Source organism: Diorhabda carinulata, chromosome 5 (genome assembly GCF_026250575.1).
Source record: "Diorhabda carinulata isolate Delta chromosome 5, icDioCari1.1, whole genome shotgun sequence".
In the NCBI taxonomy this organism is placed as follows: domain Eukaryota; kingdom Metazoa; phylum Arthropoda; class Insecta; order Coleoptera; family Chrysomelidae; genus Diorhabda; species Diorhabda carinulata.
The window spans coordinates 25,430,314-25,451,255 of NC_079464.1; the positions used below are offsets into that span (position 1 = coordinate 25,430,314).

General features: G+C 33.2%; 1 protein-coding gene across 1 annotated transcript in view; it reads left to right on the forward strand.

The window, feature by feature from the left end:
• Positions 1-20,942, forward strand: part of LOC130894161 (insulin receptor-like) — a 192,126-nt gene that overhangs the window by 162,378 nt on the left and 8,806 nt on the right. Inside the window, exons 4-6 of the mRNA XM_057800779.1 lie at positions 1,927-2,249; positions 6,721-6,924; positions 19,491-20,124. Coding sequence (XP_057656762.1) covers positions 1,927-2,249; positions 6,721-6,924; positions 19,491-20,124 — 1,161 coding nt within the window. The remainder of the gene's footprint in view (positions 1-1,926; positions 2,250-6,720; positions 6,925-19,490; positions 20,125-20,942) is intronic.

Consider the following 20,942-nt stretch of genomic DNA (forward strand, 5'->3'; position numbering starts at 1 on the left):
GAATATTGAATTTTGAAATCTATGAATTTAAAATTTTTTAGATGAATCAATACAATTCAAAACCGAAAATCTTGATTAATTATTTTCCAGACGATGAATACATAAGTATTCGAAAGTTTGGAAAATATATTAAAGTTAGTCTACTTTGGTGTTTCATTGTCACATTCCCAACAAGAAATCGCTCACAATATAGCTGGCAAAGTCGATTGACATCACACTCTTCAGAGGAGTTGTAATTCAATATTCATCGAGGCATTAGCCAGGAAAATCGCTTCCCATCGCTTCTGACTAGAACAATTATCAATAAGATTTGTAACTAAAATAATTATAAAATAATTGAAAATGTGATCTAAATTGGATATAATATTAAATGAAATTTTTGTTAAAATTATTATTTTTTTTTAAATGTAAAAAAATAATGTCACAATAGAGAGTTTTCGCAGCGGGACTGTGGCAAATTTGAAAGTGTTCTAACTTTAATATATTTCCGAATGTATTCATCGGTTATGACTGATATTATGGTCAATTACAATATAAAAAAATATGTATAAAAGTATAAAATTACATTGATTAGTTAAGAATTGAGGCGTTTCAAATTTCATTGATTATTTTAAAAATTATTGAATTTATCGATTTCAAAATCAATATTCAAATTGACGCTTGATAGAAATTATGAGGTTATTGATTACGGTTGTTATTGAAATTGTTATTAATTTTCATCAATCAGGATATAATTTGCTACTGCTTTTATGACAAGTTAAATAAAACATATTGCCGCCTTATCTAAAAAATTAAGTTCCTCCTGCTTTGCGATGAAATCAGTTTCGAAAGAACTGAACTTATTCACCTTATTAACAGTCTATTATGCCCTTATTCAGTCGCATCTCCGATATGCAATCCGTTAAGAGATTCATTCCGAATCGTCCCATTCTTTCTCTCCGTATGGAGCCGATTGTAGTAGGAATATTCAGTCTGACGTTTAGCACGTGTTGGACCCCGTATCGTCTACCTATATATTATTTATTACAACTCGATTGTTACCTGAGATGGATGCAGCTCAGTTAATTGTGATCGTACAGAAGTATGAAGACTTACATAATCTGAGAAACCCTCAATACTCAAATCAGCAACGCAGGGACAATATTTGAGGAGAGACAGGAAAGAGGATGAATAATAACAAATAAATATGTGTTTTGATGAAAACTATTTTGTTTACTTCCCTGCTAGTCTCTGTTGAGGATCAATAGAACATCTGTATGATATATTCTGACTCTGTGACTCTGTAAATGTGGTACCAAGATGTTCAACAGTTCAAAAAATTTGACACTTTAAGTTACAAGTATGTAAAAAATCAGATCAGGGATTAATGTGTGGTATTCTTCGTACTCCTGTCTTTTCTGATTGATTTGATTAACCCCAATTTTGGGCTTTCTGGCCAGTTTATAGTCTTTCTCTTTTTTTCCTGTAGCAGACAAGAAACTATTATAACTTCTTCAATATCCATACTCTACATTTCACAAAAATCAAAATTTTTATAATAAACGAAGTCAAAAACAAAATTGCATGAAACTTCCACAGTGACAAGATGTCACTCAAACACGACTAGCGAGAGACCTCGTGTGCGCAGCCGTCGTAATTAATCAGATCCGTCCGTTGCGAACGCTCCGTCCGATGACGACAAGTGCGTGACCACCTTAATTCGTAAGCACGCTTCTCCAATTTTATTTTATTCATTTTATCTTTATTTAGTAATATTTATGTTTATTTTTTAGTTTTCACAGGCTTTTGTCTACCAATTGTAACAATTTTTTGATATTAAAGCATTTCCCTCTCTCTCTTTTAAATATATTTTATCTAAAGTGATATCGATAATTCTTAAAATTCTCATTTTCATTATTTTTCTCAAAAACATATTGTTTATTGCAGGTACGTTTTTCCTATGTTGAATAAATGTGTTACCAAAGAAGCTTGTCAGAACATTCTACCCGGAATATGGTGGATCAATAACGGATACTGTATATCCGAATGCCCGGAGTATCATCAAGTTGGAACCGCTCGGGTTTCGAATACTGATCAATTGGATTATACATGTGAATATTGTGGAAATAACTGCACTAAAACATGTAAAGCTCCAGAGGAAATTGACGCTCTGGGTACACTACAGAAACTTTTAGGATGTACACACATCAATGGCTCTTTGATAATCAAAATGTCCAGTGTGGAACCTGTGGATCTATATAAATATTTAGGTATGTATTGCAGTTTCAATAGTCTCTATTGCATTGATTTGCTAGAATATTATTTATTTCAAATTGTTCTTTCCTGTTTCTGATCTGCTTGTACGATTCACAAAAATTTGTGTGTACAAAGGTCTTGTGATTTGGCCGGTATTATGTTGGTATTTACATTGTTGTCAGATACTTCCTTCTTCCGGAAAAATAATGAACTTCTTTATTTCAAATGGATCACTTTGTATTCATTGTACTATTCTTGAATAAGTCTAATGATTGATTTAGTTCAGGTTAAATTCTCATGTTTATTAAAAACCAGTCTTTAATATTAATATTTCGAGTCGCAATCTGACGTTTACTAAGTCTTTTGTTATTTCTCTTTTTTCTTCTGTCCTCTCTACATCTTCAGTAGTACCCGTACTGGCAAGCAAATGATTTTTTTAATTTCCCGATAACTGTTTCCCTGTCTGATTCAAACAAACCAATATATATTTTCAATCGCTTCAAATAGGTCTCCAGTTTTTAAAATCTCAATCATTATTAGCGACAACTGATTTTAGATCTACTTTTAGTTTTCCCTTTAACCTATTCATTAATTATAGTTATAGTATAGTCATATTAGTGGGCTGTCACGGAGCGTTGCAAACACACCTTTGCTTGAAGCTTTCAACGTCACTAGATCGTTTGATTAATTAACCCATTACTGCATAAAATTTGTTATAATACATACTTAATTCGATTACTATGATAAATAATGGATTTTTTTGGTCAAATTAAGGATTTATATAGTCGATAAAAAACGAACCATTGATTTATATTTATGATGTTATGACCCGTCCGGTATATCGGACGTATGCACTGCGGACCGTACAAATCAGTTAAATATTATCAGAGTTTATTAAAAAAAGTGATCAAATGACTGAGACCTGTATCTTATGATACTACTACTATTTGGTAGTCCATAAAACACTTAGGATCCACGTTTACATCGCATTTCAGGCACTTGAACTTTGCATTTCCTCTTCATTGATTTGCACAGAGACGTTCTGTGCTAGTGGGTATAATCCAACGCAGTTTGCTGTCATACAAGGACAAGGGTTTGGTAGGCTTTTGTCCTTGGTAAGGTGCAGTTCCATGACATTCCATGGCAAGCAAGCTTCGAGAAACAAAGCAACAATCGATGGTATGGCGACACTCTGGTTCTGCAGTTTTTTGGGACTCTGCAGTTTTTTGGGATTGCCATGAAGTAATCATGAACAATAACTGGATATTACTATTCGACATTACTGACCACTCTACAGAAAAAATTGAAGTTAAAAGACGCGGAAAGCTATCCAAAGGTGTTTTGTTTTTGCGGGACAACGCCCCTGCGCACAAATCTCGTGCTGCTATGCAAAACATTGGTGTTTTGGGGTTTGATTTACTAGAACACCCCCCTTATTCACCAGATTTGGCTCCGTCCGACTATAATCTCTTCCATCAACTGAAAAAAAGTTTAAAAGGTCGTAAATTTTCTTCCAACGAGGAGGTCATAAAAGCTGAGGGGGTCTGGTTTGCATAGCAAGAAGAAACATTTTTTTTTTGAAAGATCTAGAAACGTTGCAGGTTTGCTGCAATGAATGTATCCAATTAAGAGGAGAATACGTTGAGTAATAAAATATTTTGATATTGAAATTTTGTTTGGTTTTATAGAAGGCTAGGAATTTTTCAATATATCCTCGTATATTGAAATTTTTATTTTGTATCTGCGACAATATTGATTTGAAGTGAAGAAGAAGTTACTATTGGTACTTTTAACGAGTTCAAAGAAATAACATCGTCTATAATTGTCTCAGTCTCCGTCCGATTTATGGGACCTTATGCTGTAATGGGTTAATTATGTAATAATCTCTATGGGGATTGTAGCTTCCAAAATCTCCTAATTTCCGGGATAGGAGAAACTAAAGCCAATCATGTAATTTAATATTTTTCAATTCGAAATTAATATCTTCTAATAAACAGTGATGGGTATTTAAGAGAACAATAACTATAGAGTACATTTCTCTGTATACCTATCTAAAAATTGATCAAGTTCTCAATCACTAATTGCCATAATATTAACGTTATCTGAATTATTTTTTGAAGGATATAATTTAGGGAATCTTGTTTTTTTGTGCAATTACTAAAACGTCAGTAAAAAAATCTTAAGTGCCCTTACGGAGAGTAGGAAAGGTCAATGTGGAAAATTGTGTTTACATAATTAATGAATACTCCCTTTCTATAATATCAAACTATTCATCTCTCAGGACTTATTATGTTGATACGAATAGTATTTAATCAATATCCAGTAGTCTATTTCTTCAAGAATTACCTTAAAAGTATTAATTTTATAATTTGCGAGTATGTTCGAAAGTTGCATTCTGCTCTGCTTTTCAAATTATATCTCCAGAGACCTTAATTTGAAAATTAATTTCTTCTACCAACGAGGAATGCCTGAAAAGTTTCCGATCTCAACCTAAAGATGTCAGCAGTTATCAATATAAGCTAGGAAATATATTTGCGCATGCGTTGAGACAGTCTTCGGGCATTTTAGTTTCTGTGTGTGACAATCATATAAGCGAGTTCGATGTGAAGACTTTTCAGAGAAAAGTATGGAAAATGAGCATGGAGTTGTCATTAAATTTTGGTTTTCAAAATGCAATATGCCTACGAAAATGAAAGAGGAGTAAAACACTGTGTATTCAGTATCTACACCATCATTTACGACCGTAAAATTTTGGGCAGCTGAATTCCAACGTAGTCGTATCAGCTTAACTGACGACGAGCTTTGGGACGCCTAAAAACTGCGACAACCATTGATAACCTCGAAAAAATTGACTCAATGGTACTGGACGACCATTAGGTTAAGGTTAGCCAGGTAGCAAAAGATATCGGCATATTAAAAGAGCGCATTCGACTATCTCCAAAAATTTAAAGCAAAAACAGGTATTACGAATTGCACTCCGTGTTCACCAGATATGTATCCTAGCGTGAAACCTCCTGTTTGTCTCCAACGAGGTACATTGCGGTGGGTCGATGACCTCAACTTTTCTGCAAAGTAGGTGTTTGATATGCAATCTTTAAATAAGACCCGAGCTACATCCGTAAATGCATATCACCTATTTTTGTGATGTCAATATGAAAATTAGTATGGAAATCATTGTTCTCTAAATTTTTTTTGCACAAGGGTATAACGATCGGTACCATATAAAGTATTGTGATTTCTCGAAATTAAGATGTCTCAATAAATAAAACAAGGAAATGTGCAGGAAATAATATTTTGATAAGAGCTCACATTTCATTTATTTTGTTCACCCCTTTATATAACAATATATTATTTTACTGATGATGCTACAATTTGAAAAACAGTTCCTAAAATCGGCGAGAAGATTTTTAAGAGAAAATGATCTACAAACTAAGTTTAAAATTTGTCATTTCCTTAAGATAAATTGGAGTATTATGAAAAATTCATTCGATAACGGAATAAGCGTTAACAAAGTGCTTGATGGAACAGCACTTCCTTCTTCCTCAAATGTTACAACAATTTCATTTTTGAAACTCTCACTCTTTATGTTTTTTACCTTTTTATCATAGTTGCTGAATGTTACACCATGCGCATCCCCATACTGATGCCATAACTTTGCCAATCGATCTCTGCGTCTTTCCACGCTTTGTAGTCGGTACTTCACGCAGTCCACTTAGTTAAATGTCGATTAGTCTGTTGTGAAAAGATGTTTCGTCCATTGTCACATATAGACATAAAAATTTGGTTTTATTACCATTGAATAGCACTAAACACTACTCGGAATCATCAATTCATTATAGTATTTTGTCGACTGTGAAGTCGACAAAAATATTCATTAACGATATGCCCAACACGTTAACTTTAATATATTTATGGTCTCAACTTCTCTGCACGGTCATCCGAGACCATTTTGTGGACTTGTTTGATGTTTTTAACGGAGACAACGTCTTTGGGCGTACATTATCCTCGGTGCTTATTTCGCCTTGTTTAAACTTAGAAAACTATTTCTCAACGATTAATTTTTCCGTGTCATTCCATTCATTTTCTGATAAAATTATTTCATTTTCTCTTCCATATATGTATTCTCGAATTGTGATATATCTTCTTATGAAATATTTCTTTTTTTATTTGGTTTTTGTTCTTTTCACTCTTGGGAAATCCTATTTATGTTTAGAGAATAGAAGAAACCAAACTAATGTATATAATTTAAAATATGTAAATTGCGTTTCAAAATTATATGTACAATATAAAATTTCAAATTGGCAATTAGACAATCAGGTGGAAATATGTATGTTGCCTGGAAGCAATGAATACATAATGATTTTCGAATTTACCATAATATTTCAAATTTTCAACCAATTTAATCAATTCTGAATACCAAACATTTTCCACTCTATGTTAGTATAACGTAACTAGGAACTTGTTTTTTTTTTAATTGTGTTTTAGGTTCTGTTAGGAATATCAGTGGTATGTTTATGATGACCAGAACCGTTAGAGTTAGTTCTCTAGATTTTTTGAAAAATCTAACATATATTGGAACTGACACAAGCGAAGAAATGAAAATGTATGCCAACTACAGTATATTTATGTATGGGAATCAAAATCTTCAGCAGTTATGGAATTTTACTTTACTTAATTTGACTCTTAAAGGTAAGCGACTTCTCTAGTTTTTTACCTTAACCTTCACCTTTACAATATTTACATCTATTACATATTTCTCCTACTTCTGAAACTTTAAGGCTAGGAAACAGAAAAGTGTCGCTTGGGGCCAGATCTAGTGAATACGGTGGGTAATAATAAAATTCGTAAATTTTAGAGATAGCGATCACCGACTTTTAAGAACGGGGATTGTCCTGACGAAAAAGTACTTTCTTTTTCTTCAAATGAGGTAGCGTTTTTACAATTTTCCCCTTTACCTAATCAAGAAATGATTCCTATTATTATTATACCTATTTGAACATAATCGATGAAAACAATCCCATTACAATTCCCAAAAACTGTCGCAATTACTTTCCCAACCGATGAAACCGCCTTTCCTTTTTTTGGAATAGGTTCGCTTTCTGCAATCCACTGTCTTCGCTATTTTTTGGGAGGTTAGTGTAGTGATGTAGTGTTTCCGCCAAACATTGAGCAGCCAGATTTCTTTTTAATCTGGAAACTAAGTGCAAATCACTAGGTACCAGATCAGGACTATAGAATGAATTTAGAAGTTTTTCTGAACAAACTGTTTTATCTGGTCAAGCAATGCTATGCAGAAAATCAATTTTGGATGTCAACTATATCCTCAGTTGTTTTATACTACTTTTCTAATGGTGGGTTCACACGTTAGAGACTTCCATAAAATTCTATAGAATTTTGTCTGTGCAAATTAGACAGTACAGACAAATGTTGGTGCGATCCAAAAGTCGGAGTATGCATGCTATTCTGCGTATTTATCGTAGCTAAGAAATTTAAATTGTATTTTCGAACGAAAAGTCTGTACAGACGTTATATCCAAATGTTGGGTAATTTTTTCACTCCGACTTCATAGTCTATACAGATATCTGCACGAACAAAAGTCTGTATAATGTGGACCCATCATAAGTTTCAGTAAAGTTTGATAGGATCACCGCAGGGTTTATTGTAGCGCTACTTTTTAGAAACTCAAACAGAAGAATTACGTACCCTGAGATAGTATAAAATCTTCCTTAGCGACACCTGTAACTGCCTCGCAACTCACGCGTCCCTTGCACGACTTATCGTTAGCTTAAGCTAGCCCCATTTGCTCACTTTTATAGTGATTTGCAAGCAATTTTAATGAAGATTTATTATAAAATTTGTGGTAGTCTAGCTTGTACTTGACAATTTTCAAACAAAGAAACAATCAGAACGTTTTTTCCGTGTACTTCACACGCTAAAAATTCATATGTAATCGGATTTATGCCAACAAAATCCGTCTGACAGTTCGCATCTCAAAATTAACGTGATATTCAATTGCAGCACAAAATGTCGTGCACACAGACAGTGTGACCACCTTAAAGTAGCCGCCATGTTTAACCCAAACTAGGACCGAAAATAAATTATTTTCGTATTTATTGTTCATAAAAAATCTATTTAACCCTTAAGAAGTTTTTGATTAAGTATTTGAGAATATAAAATACGATTTTATAAACGAGAAGAAAAAATGCTAAATCAACCGAGCTTGTGTTAAACATGATGGCCACTCTCATCTGGCCACACTTTGTCTATCACTTGTTCATTGTGGATAAAAAAGATATTTGAAGATTTATAGGACTACTTATTGCAAGTTTCTAATCTTTAACGAGTTTCCTTAGGTTATTTCTTGACATTAGAAATTAGCATTATCTAAAAGTGTCTTATTTTTATATAGAGTCCGTCTCGTTTCAATCGTAGATTGATCAAAAATAATCGAATGATTGTTCATAACGTTAGACAAGAAATATTTAATAGAAGCGATTGAAAACATATTTTTCTTTTCGCTGCCAAATTAAAATCACAAATTCTTTTTCCTATGAGATGTCAAGGTTCCAAACTCATTTCAAACCAACTTCCTCAAGAGCCATTGGCAATTTTCGTTAGAGTTGATATATTTTCCATAAATTTACATGGAAATGGCTTATGTACCCCAAAATTCCTGTCGTGCTATGTTTGTAATACTTGTGCGTTGGAAATTGAAGATGCTACGAGGAATGCTAGTAGATTAAGTCCAATTTTGAAAACAAATCTATTGCAGATAGAGCAAAGATATTGATTACATAAAAATCTTACTCTTACATTGTTTTTCAATATAGCTACCTTGATATTCCAGATGTTTGTCATCACATTGATTGAACTCATCGTTAATATAATCTTTTAGCTAGTCATCAGTGTTTCCTTTTAATTTAGAAGCGCATATGGACCGAAATAGTGTGTGAAAGGGAAGTGATAACAAAAATCGACGTTCGAAGGTCGGGCGTCTGTTTATTATTGATGAAATGAAATGAAATTATATCAAAGAGACATTGATAACCAAAAGTTGATCACAATTTTTTATATATAAGCGTTTATGAGTAGTTTCCGACCTAACAAAGAAACAAGAAAGTTTTTCCATAATTTTTTTAAGTTATTCTCGAAACTTTTTAACCCTTCGAAAGAATAGTTGCCGTCTTTCACATGTGCGCTAACGATAAGATGAAACTTTAAGGTTATGAAACAGGATAATTCGCCGGAGGAAAGATCTGGTGGATGCGATGGGTGTTCAATTAATTCGAATTGTAATTCGTGAATTTAAGTCATGGCTATCATCGAAGTATGTACGTAGTCAGTCAAGCTGATATAGCCACGAATTATCTCGCCTCTTCTGATGGGAACCATTCAATATTTCAGTCTTGTATTAATGTTACTGTGAAGAATCATAAATCTACTTACTTCTACTTACTATTGTATTCGTTAAGATTTATTGTAAACTGACCATCCCCTGACGGGAACCATCCTCGTAGTTAAACGATTCCATATACAATAGGATTAGTATTTAAGAGAGTATATATACGCATAATATGTTCTTAATAGTCTTGACATCAAACGAGTACAGTAGTCAGATTATTGAAACCACTTTATTTATTCATATTTTATGTTAATAAATAGTTTTCACAAAATTGTGAACGTATTTAACTCACGTTTTAATTTAGTTGGCCAAAATTTTACGGTGGTGAGTGATAGAGCAATATTTAATGACAGTTCAACACCAATTTTTTTTTTCATTTTCATGAAAATCTTCATGGTGACTTACTTATATGATTGTCAAACAGAAACGAAACGTCAAAATGGCTGAATTTTTACTGCCACTGCTGCCAACAAACGTTAAAACTGCTCTATAGATTTTGAAACGTACGGTACGTTGAAATCAGTATTCGTCTTGGAGGATAGTTCTGTGGATTGAAATTCTCCCTTTTTTCTCTAAAATATATTTTATTTCGGATCTATAAGTAGCTATAAGCTATAAGCGCTTTTCAATAGGTGAAGAGATTCAAACATGGGCGTGAATCATTAAAAGACGATTCACGTAAAGAAGAAGCTCCTGTTATCTTTCGTATCCACGACGAGTTTGCGCCTAAGACAAGAGCCGTTTTTTTTATTTTGTAAAAAACGTACGGGAACAGTTTTTTGAATATGTTCAGTGGTGTCCCACGAATGTAAATCCATGTGGGTATCATGGGGGAGTGCTACACTTCAGCGGCCATCTTGAAAAACACGTTTTATTAAATATCTCGCGAACCGCACATCTTATGATGAAAATTGTAGGGATCATTATTGTAGATAATAATATTTGCCTTCTTTTTCATCTGAAACTTTTTTTGTATAACGCATAGGTTTTTAATTATAGCGCTCCAAACTTTTTTCAATATGGTTTTTGCTAAATATTTAGTTACACTACATCGTAAGAATTGTTATTGTTATTATTAATATTATTATTATTATTAATTAACGTTATGCTTGTATTATGCTATTTTATATTGTACAGTATTAGTTTATATTGTATATTATAATATATTGTAATATTAAAAATGATTTGTTTTTAATAGAAAAATATGATTTTTTTATTTTTTTAAATTTAACGTGAATCTGAGTTTTTCGAAAAATCGCTAAACCGTTTCAATTGCTGCAAATTTTGTAAATTACTGAGTATATTCGTCTGCACTTTATTTTCTCTGTCCAAAATTGTTGTCACTAAAAGAAAAAGAATTTTACAAATGTTAATTCAAAAAACGGATTTGTTATAATATAAAAAGTGGCGCATTTAGTTTACGGGGGCGAGACGATTTTTTTCGATGTCGACGGAAGACACTCATCGCCTTGTGAATCTGTCTCTTCTGCCTCCGCAATATCCGAAGGAGACGAATCGAAGGTTGGGTCTTCTTCGATTTCGTTTCCGATGGCATCTAATATGTCTGGCACGTTGTCGCATGTTTGGCCACTGCAATTGAAGCAAATAATGGAACATTTCAGACCAGCTTTTCGGCATATCTCCGAGACACGGAAATTTCCGTGGAGGGTGCCAATAGTAGCACCGAAATTTCAGTTTACCTTCAGTCTCTGAAGACGATGACATGATTAACGAAACGCGTGTTCGACAGTGTAATTGTGAACTTTGGTTTAGTGGTAGCTTCAACAGTGTTTATTTATTGTTAGGTCAGAAATATAAATAACAAGTTATAACTAATATTAAAAAGCATACACATGAATAAATTTATACTGTTCAAATCCTATATTATTAAATTTATGAACAATAGTTATATCAGATTGTGTTATTGGGAATCAACAGTTCCCACTTGATTAGAACGACGCGTGTTCATGAATTAATTCGTACAATGTTATTTGTTTACCTGCGAATAATCGGAAAGCAAAATTTTCAATGTTGGTAACAATGGATCTTGACAAATATTTTAATCATAACACGAGGATGTGCTGTCCCTATGGAAACAGAATATTAACTACTTATTTCGATTAATAATTATGAAACAACATATATGTACAAATACTATACACTTTTATAGTTAGTTTTCAAGATATACGGTGCCCCAAGTTTCAAAAATTAATAAATTTTAGGTTTTGTGAATGTTTAACATGAAATATCATCTCATAGTTGAAATTTCTAGAAGTGTTGGCGATTTTCATACTGAATACACTGTTTACACCAACACTCACAATTACACTGTCTGAAGGTAAATTTCAGCGTAATTGTGAGTGTTGGTGTAGGGGTGGTGTTAACAGTGTATTCAGTATCATCTCACGGTGAAAACATTGAGAGAGCTGGCTAGAATATTTGATTATAAAACAAACTATGAGCAATTACCTATAGTGAAACAATAAATGAATTAGAGTTCAATACCACTTATTTCTTAGACACGAAAAATAAGAGGTTTGAAAACTATGGTCAATAAAAAACAAAAAATTTAACACTTCAGTTCAGAACTAATACGAGAGCTGCTACTTGAGTTCTGAGACAAATAACAACAAATATTTATAATTGGATATGGCTTTATTATTTTTCAAAATATTCTTCATTAATATCAATACACTTTTGAAAGTGTTTGAACTAATTGTCGAAGCATTTTTTCCACTCCGATTGAGGTACCTATAAAACAATTAATTTGAATGCATCTAACGCTTCTTCGGGTGTATAAAAATGTTGACCTCGTAATTTATTTTTGATCTGTGGGATCATTGGGATGTACGGAGGTTTGCAGTGCAAACATTTTTGTTTGCACTCATGTGGAGAATGATTCGTCTCTTACGATAAGTTTCCCTGATTCCACTTCTAGCAAACAAATGCTGGTGTACCGTTAAGAATTGACCTACTTTACTCTAATGGAACGTCGAGTTATTCCGAAACCACAGGCCACCATTTGCTTGAAAGTGTTTCGTGCGCGAACAACTTTTGTTTGATTTAGCTCGTCTTGAAAGACCCATACAGTTTATAGTTCTTTAGTTTCGGGTTTATATACGTAGATCCATGATTCGTCGCTTGTCCCTATCTTATAGACGTCTTTTGAAGTACCACGTTTGAATTGTTTCAGCATTTCTTTGCACCAATCAACACAAGCCTTTTTTGAGCCGAATAACACCTTTTACATAATATTTCTCTCAATAATAAGAATTGTTTCACCTTTTATATCATAACTGATGAAATTTAGGAAACAAAACATCTCCAACAATGTTTTTAATTTTTTAAATATGAAAATAAAAATAATAACATTTAATTTTGTTGAAATTAGCTTACCAAACCTCTGTAGAAACATAAACAGAGTGTGTTTTATGTATGGAACGCCTCTATTATGGCATTTAGGTATAGAGAACATTAGATGAAAAATAATAAGTATTTCTTAAGGATTCCGAAAAGCGAAAAGTATACAGGATCATCCTGTAGACAAATAATTATAAAAACCGTATCAGCCGTTCCATGAGGCGTTCCATACATAAAAATCACTCTGTATATTGACTTATGGACCGGCTGGTTTTTTTGATGTTCTGAAAATTTACTTTTTTGGGTAAGAATTTCAGAGTTGGAACTTATCTGCTTATATTATTCATGGATCTTCTGGCTGATAAATCCTATTACATTTTCATCCTTTTCACCAAATGATCTATCACTACATTCGTTTTTTTAACCTTGTAAATACTGGCTATTTTCAGCTTTCGTCAGTTGGAAAACATGAAAACTATTTAATTAAATTCTTTACGAGATACTAACAATTGCACAAGCACACGTGTTGTTTACACAGAAGTACCATTAAAAATGATTCATTTTCCTCTACGAATCACTCTATTGAGTTTTCAAACCGATTGGACAATAAGAAAAATGAATAATGCAAAAAAACTGAATTGAATTAAAGGTAAAATAACAATAAAGTAGAATTTTCATCATGGTGGGTTTAAGGGGACAGGGAATCGACAAGTCATAAGCGTAGAATTATTATCAAAAATCACCTTGATCATTTTCAAACGAATTATCTTATTTTAAATAATAAATAATTCAGCATAATCAAGTATCTATTTCCATAGATAAAAACTAACTCACTTCTAATATGAGTCGTTTATATCATCTTCAGCTTTATCAATAGTATCTTCCTACATACTCGAGTTTTCAAAACTCATTAAAATGCTAAGTTCACTAAATCTATGTTCAATTTTGGTTCATTGTATTCTTTTCTTTGATCTGCAGTTTTTTTGTATCACCTTTTTGTAAATTGATCACAGTTCTACACGCCGGATATGGTATGAAAATAATCGAGTTTCAAAACAATATCAGAATATCGTTCTCCATAATGTTTGCGTCCACTATCTAATCACAATCTTCTATCGTTTTAGGAACAAATGCGTTTAAACCTTCTTCCAGACATCCCTTTTCTCTACAAATATGTAAGATAATAAGGCGTTTGCCTCTTCTAGATTTACAAAATCCTGTCGAATGCTTACATGTCCGGTAGATCCGGAAGTTACCTGTAACTTTGTTATTTTAAATGGAACACCCTGTATATTAATACATTTTTGAAATTTACGTAATATTTTAGTATAGTTTTGTCTGAAAACTTTTTTCAAAAAATGCATACTTTTTGAGTTATTAAATTTTTTGTAAAAAATTTGACTCTTGCAGACCCTTATAAATTATTTTTTACGAGGATATCCTTAAGGATATGAAAATGGTTTCTGTTCGGTTGCTTTAGCAAGTATTTGATTCTATGTTGAAAAATTTTTTATTTTGTACGGAGTGTGTATAATAAGTGTTTAAAGTATAACTTCATAAATATCAAATTTCTTTATTTTTTTAAATAGAACCATCCGGTTATTTTCTATTTTAATACATTCAAGGGTAAAAAATAAGGCAATTTTATGTATACTTTCCTATATCTAAATCTTACCGTTATCCAGATATTAAATGTTTTCTGTAAATTTTTAGAGATGCAGGTGTGGTTTAAATTTTATTTTGACCCGTTGATACAAGCACTAAAAAAAAGTATTTTTCTTGTCGTCAGGGATCGTTCGATGGCGACAAGATTATTTGCGTCAGATAAAAGACTACCGAAGTTCTAATAGACATAAGTGAAACATGGTTTGACAGTCAAGATGTAGTAAATTTCCTTTGGGTTGACAATAGTAAAAATTGTTTTTGGATGGGCCATGTTCTAAAGGGACGCATTGCTAACAAAAGTGGTTTAATGAACAGCTTTTACCTAAAATTCTACCAAAGTACCAAAGCCAAGATCTTTGAAAAAACTGTGCTGAACATGTTATCAAAAAAGAAGATGAGTAAGTGGTATTACCCTCTTTACAACCCTTCATAATTTAATGAAAAGATGACTTTTTTGGTGTTTTTCCTTGATTTTTGCATTCAAACGATCCAAAACATCTATGTAGTATTATTCGCTATTGAATGTCTCTCCTTTTTGGAGATAATCGATGAACAATATTCCATGCACTTCCCAAAATACTGAAACCATAACCTTCCCATCTGATTATTGTGCCTTTGGACGCTTCGTACGTAGTTCACCGACTGCAGTCCACGGAGATGAGGATCATTTTGATTCCGTAGTTAAGTGATGGATCCATGTTTCATCTATTGTCACATATCGTCGCTAAAAATCTGATTTATTACGTGCGAACATGGCCAAACACTGCTATTAATCATCAACACGTTGTTGCTTTAGATCGACTGTGAGTAAACGCGACACCGACTTTTCGATAGAGCAACTCTAAATAGCATTTTTGAAGCTATTGCTGAGCTTGTACAGTATTTTTTCACCAAGAATCAATTACAAATTAACACACGAAATTGTTTTGGATGCAATTTTTTTGAAAAAAACCAAACTAGCTTCACTTAAATGGCTATCATTTTTTTCTAACTAATCGAAATATCATGGAATTTTAAACATAGTCTTTTGAAATTTGGTACTTCATAAACGTCACATGAAAGTGACCAATGGCAGCGCCATCTGTGTGTCAGTCACACGACTTACTGAGTGAATTTTATTTCATTTGGAATGAAAAAAGCATGCAAAACTTAATGGAGAATATTTTGAAAAGCAATTTAGCCATATCCAAGTATTAATCTTTGTTTTTATTTGTAACTTAAGTAGATTAAGGCTGCTTGAGGACCAATTTAAAACATGTTGTAGGCTGCTCCAAAATCAATCCTGCATTTGGCAGTTATATTTCATTAATAGATTACAATAATTATTTCATATGCACATGCCGTGAACTTGACAATTTTTATGATATTCTTCTCCAATAACTCCAATCCATGTATTGCCTAGAGGTGAGATAATAAGTTTACCAAATAGTTGTGTCGATTTCACAACTAATTCTCGAGGAGAAGCTCGGCTATTTTATGTAATAATTGTCCGTACGCTCATGAGGCATACTCATTCGGTAATCTTGATGCGCCATCAACTTTAACATGTTTATTTTTTTTAATTACGAGTGGAACATTTTAATTTTGAGCAATGATATGATTATAATGAAATGAAATTGCTGAAATTAGTAGATAAACACTTTCCACCAATCATTTTTAAAATGTAATTAATTTAAATAATTCAACCAATGTGTCTTAGTCCAATTTCTATGCGTCTGGCGTGATATTGTGATGAGAAGCTATACGTACAGATTGCAACTGCAAATGGTTGTTTCGAAACGTACACCTTTTGTTGAAACCAATTATCCAATTGATTTATTATATTCCAACCCTTATGTTGTGACGTAAATGATGATGTCAAATTACATTTTTGATAACCGTATATCGTTAGGTAGGAAAACATCGAATGGAAGCGTGAATTACAAAAACAAACATGATTGATGCTTTTGATCGCTTGAATAAGTGATAAAACTCAAAAAGAAAATGATTTGTGTTTTTTGTGGTTTCAATTAGCGAGGCATGAGAGTAAAGGGGAAATTTTTGTATACATTAGTACCATAACCATAAATTAAAATGTAAAAGTAATACATGGAATATCACACAGGGACGGCTTCAATTTCATATATATATATATATATATATATATATATATATATATATATATATATATATATATATATATATATATATATATTCTCAAACACATATTATTCTCAAGTAAAAGTCAAGCAAAACAATCGTAATTAAGGCTATTTCAGTTATCTATTACAAACCACTTTAATGCGCAGGCTTAAAACACCTTCAAAAGGAAAGCTAATGTCTAAAGTGTGTCCCTCTATCCCCAATTCAGCTATCGAAACTGCACTCAAGAATTAAGAATTAACACGGGTTACAACTAGCCTCTCTCATGTCCTTTACCTGATGTAGATCACCAGAGGATGAATATTCTCATAATTTCCGTCGCTGCACTATGTAATACCTGATAAGGATTTCTTTGATATACAAATTTTAATCGAAACTGTACATGATAGCACCAACTACAGAGTCTCCATCACTTGAATGGTTTCTGGGCACACCAAAGATCTCTGCTGACATCCACAAGAACTTCAATCAATCTTTCAGTTCTCCTCAACCAACTATTAGACTAGAAACTAGTGGATCTCCATAATATTTCTTCTCTATTCTTGCGCCGAACTGATGGTCAGTCTTTAGATGATACACCTTCATCTACAGAGCTGTCTCATTTATTCTTCTAGTTAACTGAAATGAGTACCCACCTTTCGGCAAGAAAGGCCAAGAAAGACCAAGAACTACCACGCTATCCCGTCGGAACCACTATCAAGATAACCCATCCCAATACCGCACTCCAAAAATTAGCTGCTTTATTGTATTTACATTATTTATAGGTTAATTTCAAGTCAATTTTACTTTTATTTATGTCATTCTGTTGATGTCTCGTCTTTGTCTAGTCGTCGTTGTCGTCCATTATCATAGTTTCTCCCCATTCATTTATCCAGCTGATCATTCGTGTGTCTGTAATGTCAATGTCTGAGGATGGGTATGTTGTTATTTGTCTTTAGTTCTAATCTCTTTTTTATTTTTATTATCGTCTTGTATTTGTTATTCCCGTTATGTTTACTTATTGTTATGTTTTCTATTCTAATGTATACGCCAATAGACTTACTATTGCCTATATTGCTTGCGTCTGTAAAACATCGATGTCGGTTGGTGTCTGGTGTTCAGTATATTTCATTTTTAAGTTTCTTGGGTGTGGTAAATCTGATGTTCTTATCTTTTTTCTTGTTAGTTCTTGTCTGTTGTTCGTCTACGCCTTGTAGATTACGTATGCAACTATGTCCAAGGGTGACATCCCCGCCAGCACACACAGCGTAGACGTTAGCGTTGTTTTGTAAGCTTTTGTGATGGCCAGCAGAAACGGCCACTCTGCTGCTGCCAATTGCTTGCTGACTCAGCTGTCCCTCGCTCGCCTTCCCCATATATCCGACAGTAGCATGAGCTTCACCGCCCTTTCAGATTATTTTCAATATTTTATTTCTGGCTCTCACCCCAATTTTTTCCCACAATGATAAATAGTTTGTGTCCAATGTCCGTTGATTTCTATCTATTTTGTTTGACGTGTTGCAGCCACAAAAGTCCTGGGTCAATGGTAAGTCCCAGGTATGTTGAACCATCCTTCATTGTAAGTGTTCCATTTTTTATTCTAAGTCTTGGTGGTCTTGTTGATTTGTAGGGAATAAAAATTGCCGCTGTTTTTATCTCATTGTACGTCAGTTTGTTTGTCTTAGCCCAGCTTTCACAGGATGACCATATCTTTGCCCATTTGCGTTCTATAATATTTAGGGATGTCATCCGCAAAAGCCTGAACTATGTCGTCTTCTTCACTCGTTTGTCCATGTCGTCTTATTTCGTTGAACCATCCTTCCATCAGAGTTGTCCATAACGCTGGGCTCAGACTCGAGCCCTGCGGACAGCCCCTTGTCGTGTTTGTCATTATGTCTTCTGTCCGTATCTTTCTCTTTAGTAGGAAGTTTTTACATAATTGTTGTATATTGTCCGGTGTATCTGCTTCATTCAGTCTTTGTATAATAGTCGGTGTCCAGGCAGCGTTGATTGCGTTCTGTAGGTCCAATGTTATTATACATGTGTGTTTTTTGTCTCTTTTATTGTTCATGATTTTGTCCGTTATTTCTCCTATTGCATCAATTGTTGATTTCCATTGCCTGAATCCGTATTGTCTGTTGTTTATCTTGTTTTCGTTTTCCATGTAATGCATCAGTCTCTTCGTCGTCATTTTATCTAGTATTTTTCCGATCGTCGGGAGGAAACATATCCGCCGTTTTCCCCCATTTTTTTGGGTAGCCAGACCATATTTGCCACTTTCCAGTAACTCGGAAATCGTCCGTTTTGTAAACACGCGTTGTACTTGTTTGTCAGTATAGTGGGGTCAGCTTGATGTAGGAAGTTGACTGACAGTCACATTGTTCATGATCGTGACATGTAATAATATATCATGACATGAGGCATCAAATGAAAGATAAATCGCAGCAGAACAATGAATTTCATCCCGAAGCTTCACTTTGTTACAAGGATAGTAACGTTTTACTCTATCTTCAGACATATGAACTTTTTATACTGACCAGGTCTTCTTATTCCTCTGCGCTCCGCTCAGTCGTAAATTTTCTTTCGAAAATCCAAGCTTTGCCTTACCCTAACCTCAACATTTATTTTTTTAAGCGTTTAGTTTTTATGAAACTCAATACTCAATCATAACTATCAGCTTATAATATATATAAAATTTTTGTTTCAGGTACAATAGGTTTTCACAACAATCCTCTTCTTTGTCCATCGGAAATAGAGAAATTAAAAAACGTTACCAACAGTAGTTACAGCGAAAGGGACGCCCCTTATCTGTCTAACGGTGATAAAGCAAGCTGCGTTACCAAAGATGTCAACGTGATTGTGTCGCCCTATTCAACAAAAGCCGTTCTTTCTTGGGATCCTCCCCCATTAGAGAAAGATGAATCGTATGTGGGTTTTACAGTATTCTATAAGAAAGGCAAAGATGAAAACGCGACCACATTTGACAGTAAAGATGTTTGCGTAGTAAATGAATGGACAAGCGTGTTTTCTAATACCAATTATACCACTCTGACCAATTTAATCCCAAACTCAACTTATTCTTACTATATAAAGCTATATCTGTCGTCGAATTCGTCTAATACAGAAAATTCTCAAAGTAGTCTTAAATATTTTCAAACTCTATCCGACGATCCCGACGGCTTTGAATATTTATCTGTAACACCTATTGATCATCAAAGTGTTATGCTCAATTGGGAAAAACCTTTACTACCGAACGGGATTTTGGCTCATTATATACTAGATTATGATGAGTTGGCCGATGAATGGATTTTTGAAAGAGATTACTGCCAATACCCTAAAACGTAAGTATAAATCAGTACTTCGGTATTTTTATTCCATGGTATAAAATTAGCAACTCGATTAGTGGACATTGTAGAGCTAATTTTAACACAAGTAACAAAATTATTTGCCATTAGAGGCAGAAGTGTAGAATGAGGTTATGAATATATCATATTGTTCTATTCGGATGTTTAATATTTGTTCAAATATACTGAGTAATCACTGTTGTGTCATATTCAAAGTGTAATCATCATGATTGAAATATTTTACAAGCAAAAAAATGTTTTTAATTCTGTTTTCACACACGTTGTGTTGTGTATTACATAGGAAGAGTGTGTCAAATTTCATACGAACCAAATGACTCAATACACGACTATAAGAATGTTTTCCATCGAGTTGTATACGTTTTTTTCTCTACGAATATTAATTTTTGTGAATATTGTGTGTGGAAATGTATGGCAACAGTATGGTGAGATTAGTTTTTTTAAAAGAAAACTTCAAAACTTCAAATTTTATCTTCCAAAAATTATTGAAAAAACTAATTTTAAAACAGAAGAGACCTAACATCAAGAACATTTAGATGCATTAATATATCAAAAGGTTTAAAAAATAAGAAATTAAAGAAACAAAGATTATTTATAGTATTATTAATGATTATCAAGGAATATATTCTTACCGAAAAAGTTTTTTATTTAAACGTTTGGCTCTCGGGCGGCTATCAGCTGAAATGTCAATATGACACCCTGTAACTACACGTGAATCATGTCACGTTAAGTTTACGATGGAAAAACACAGATGTCGTCTACAAGAATTTCTAAACACCACTTTTCCAAATATGCTA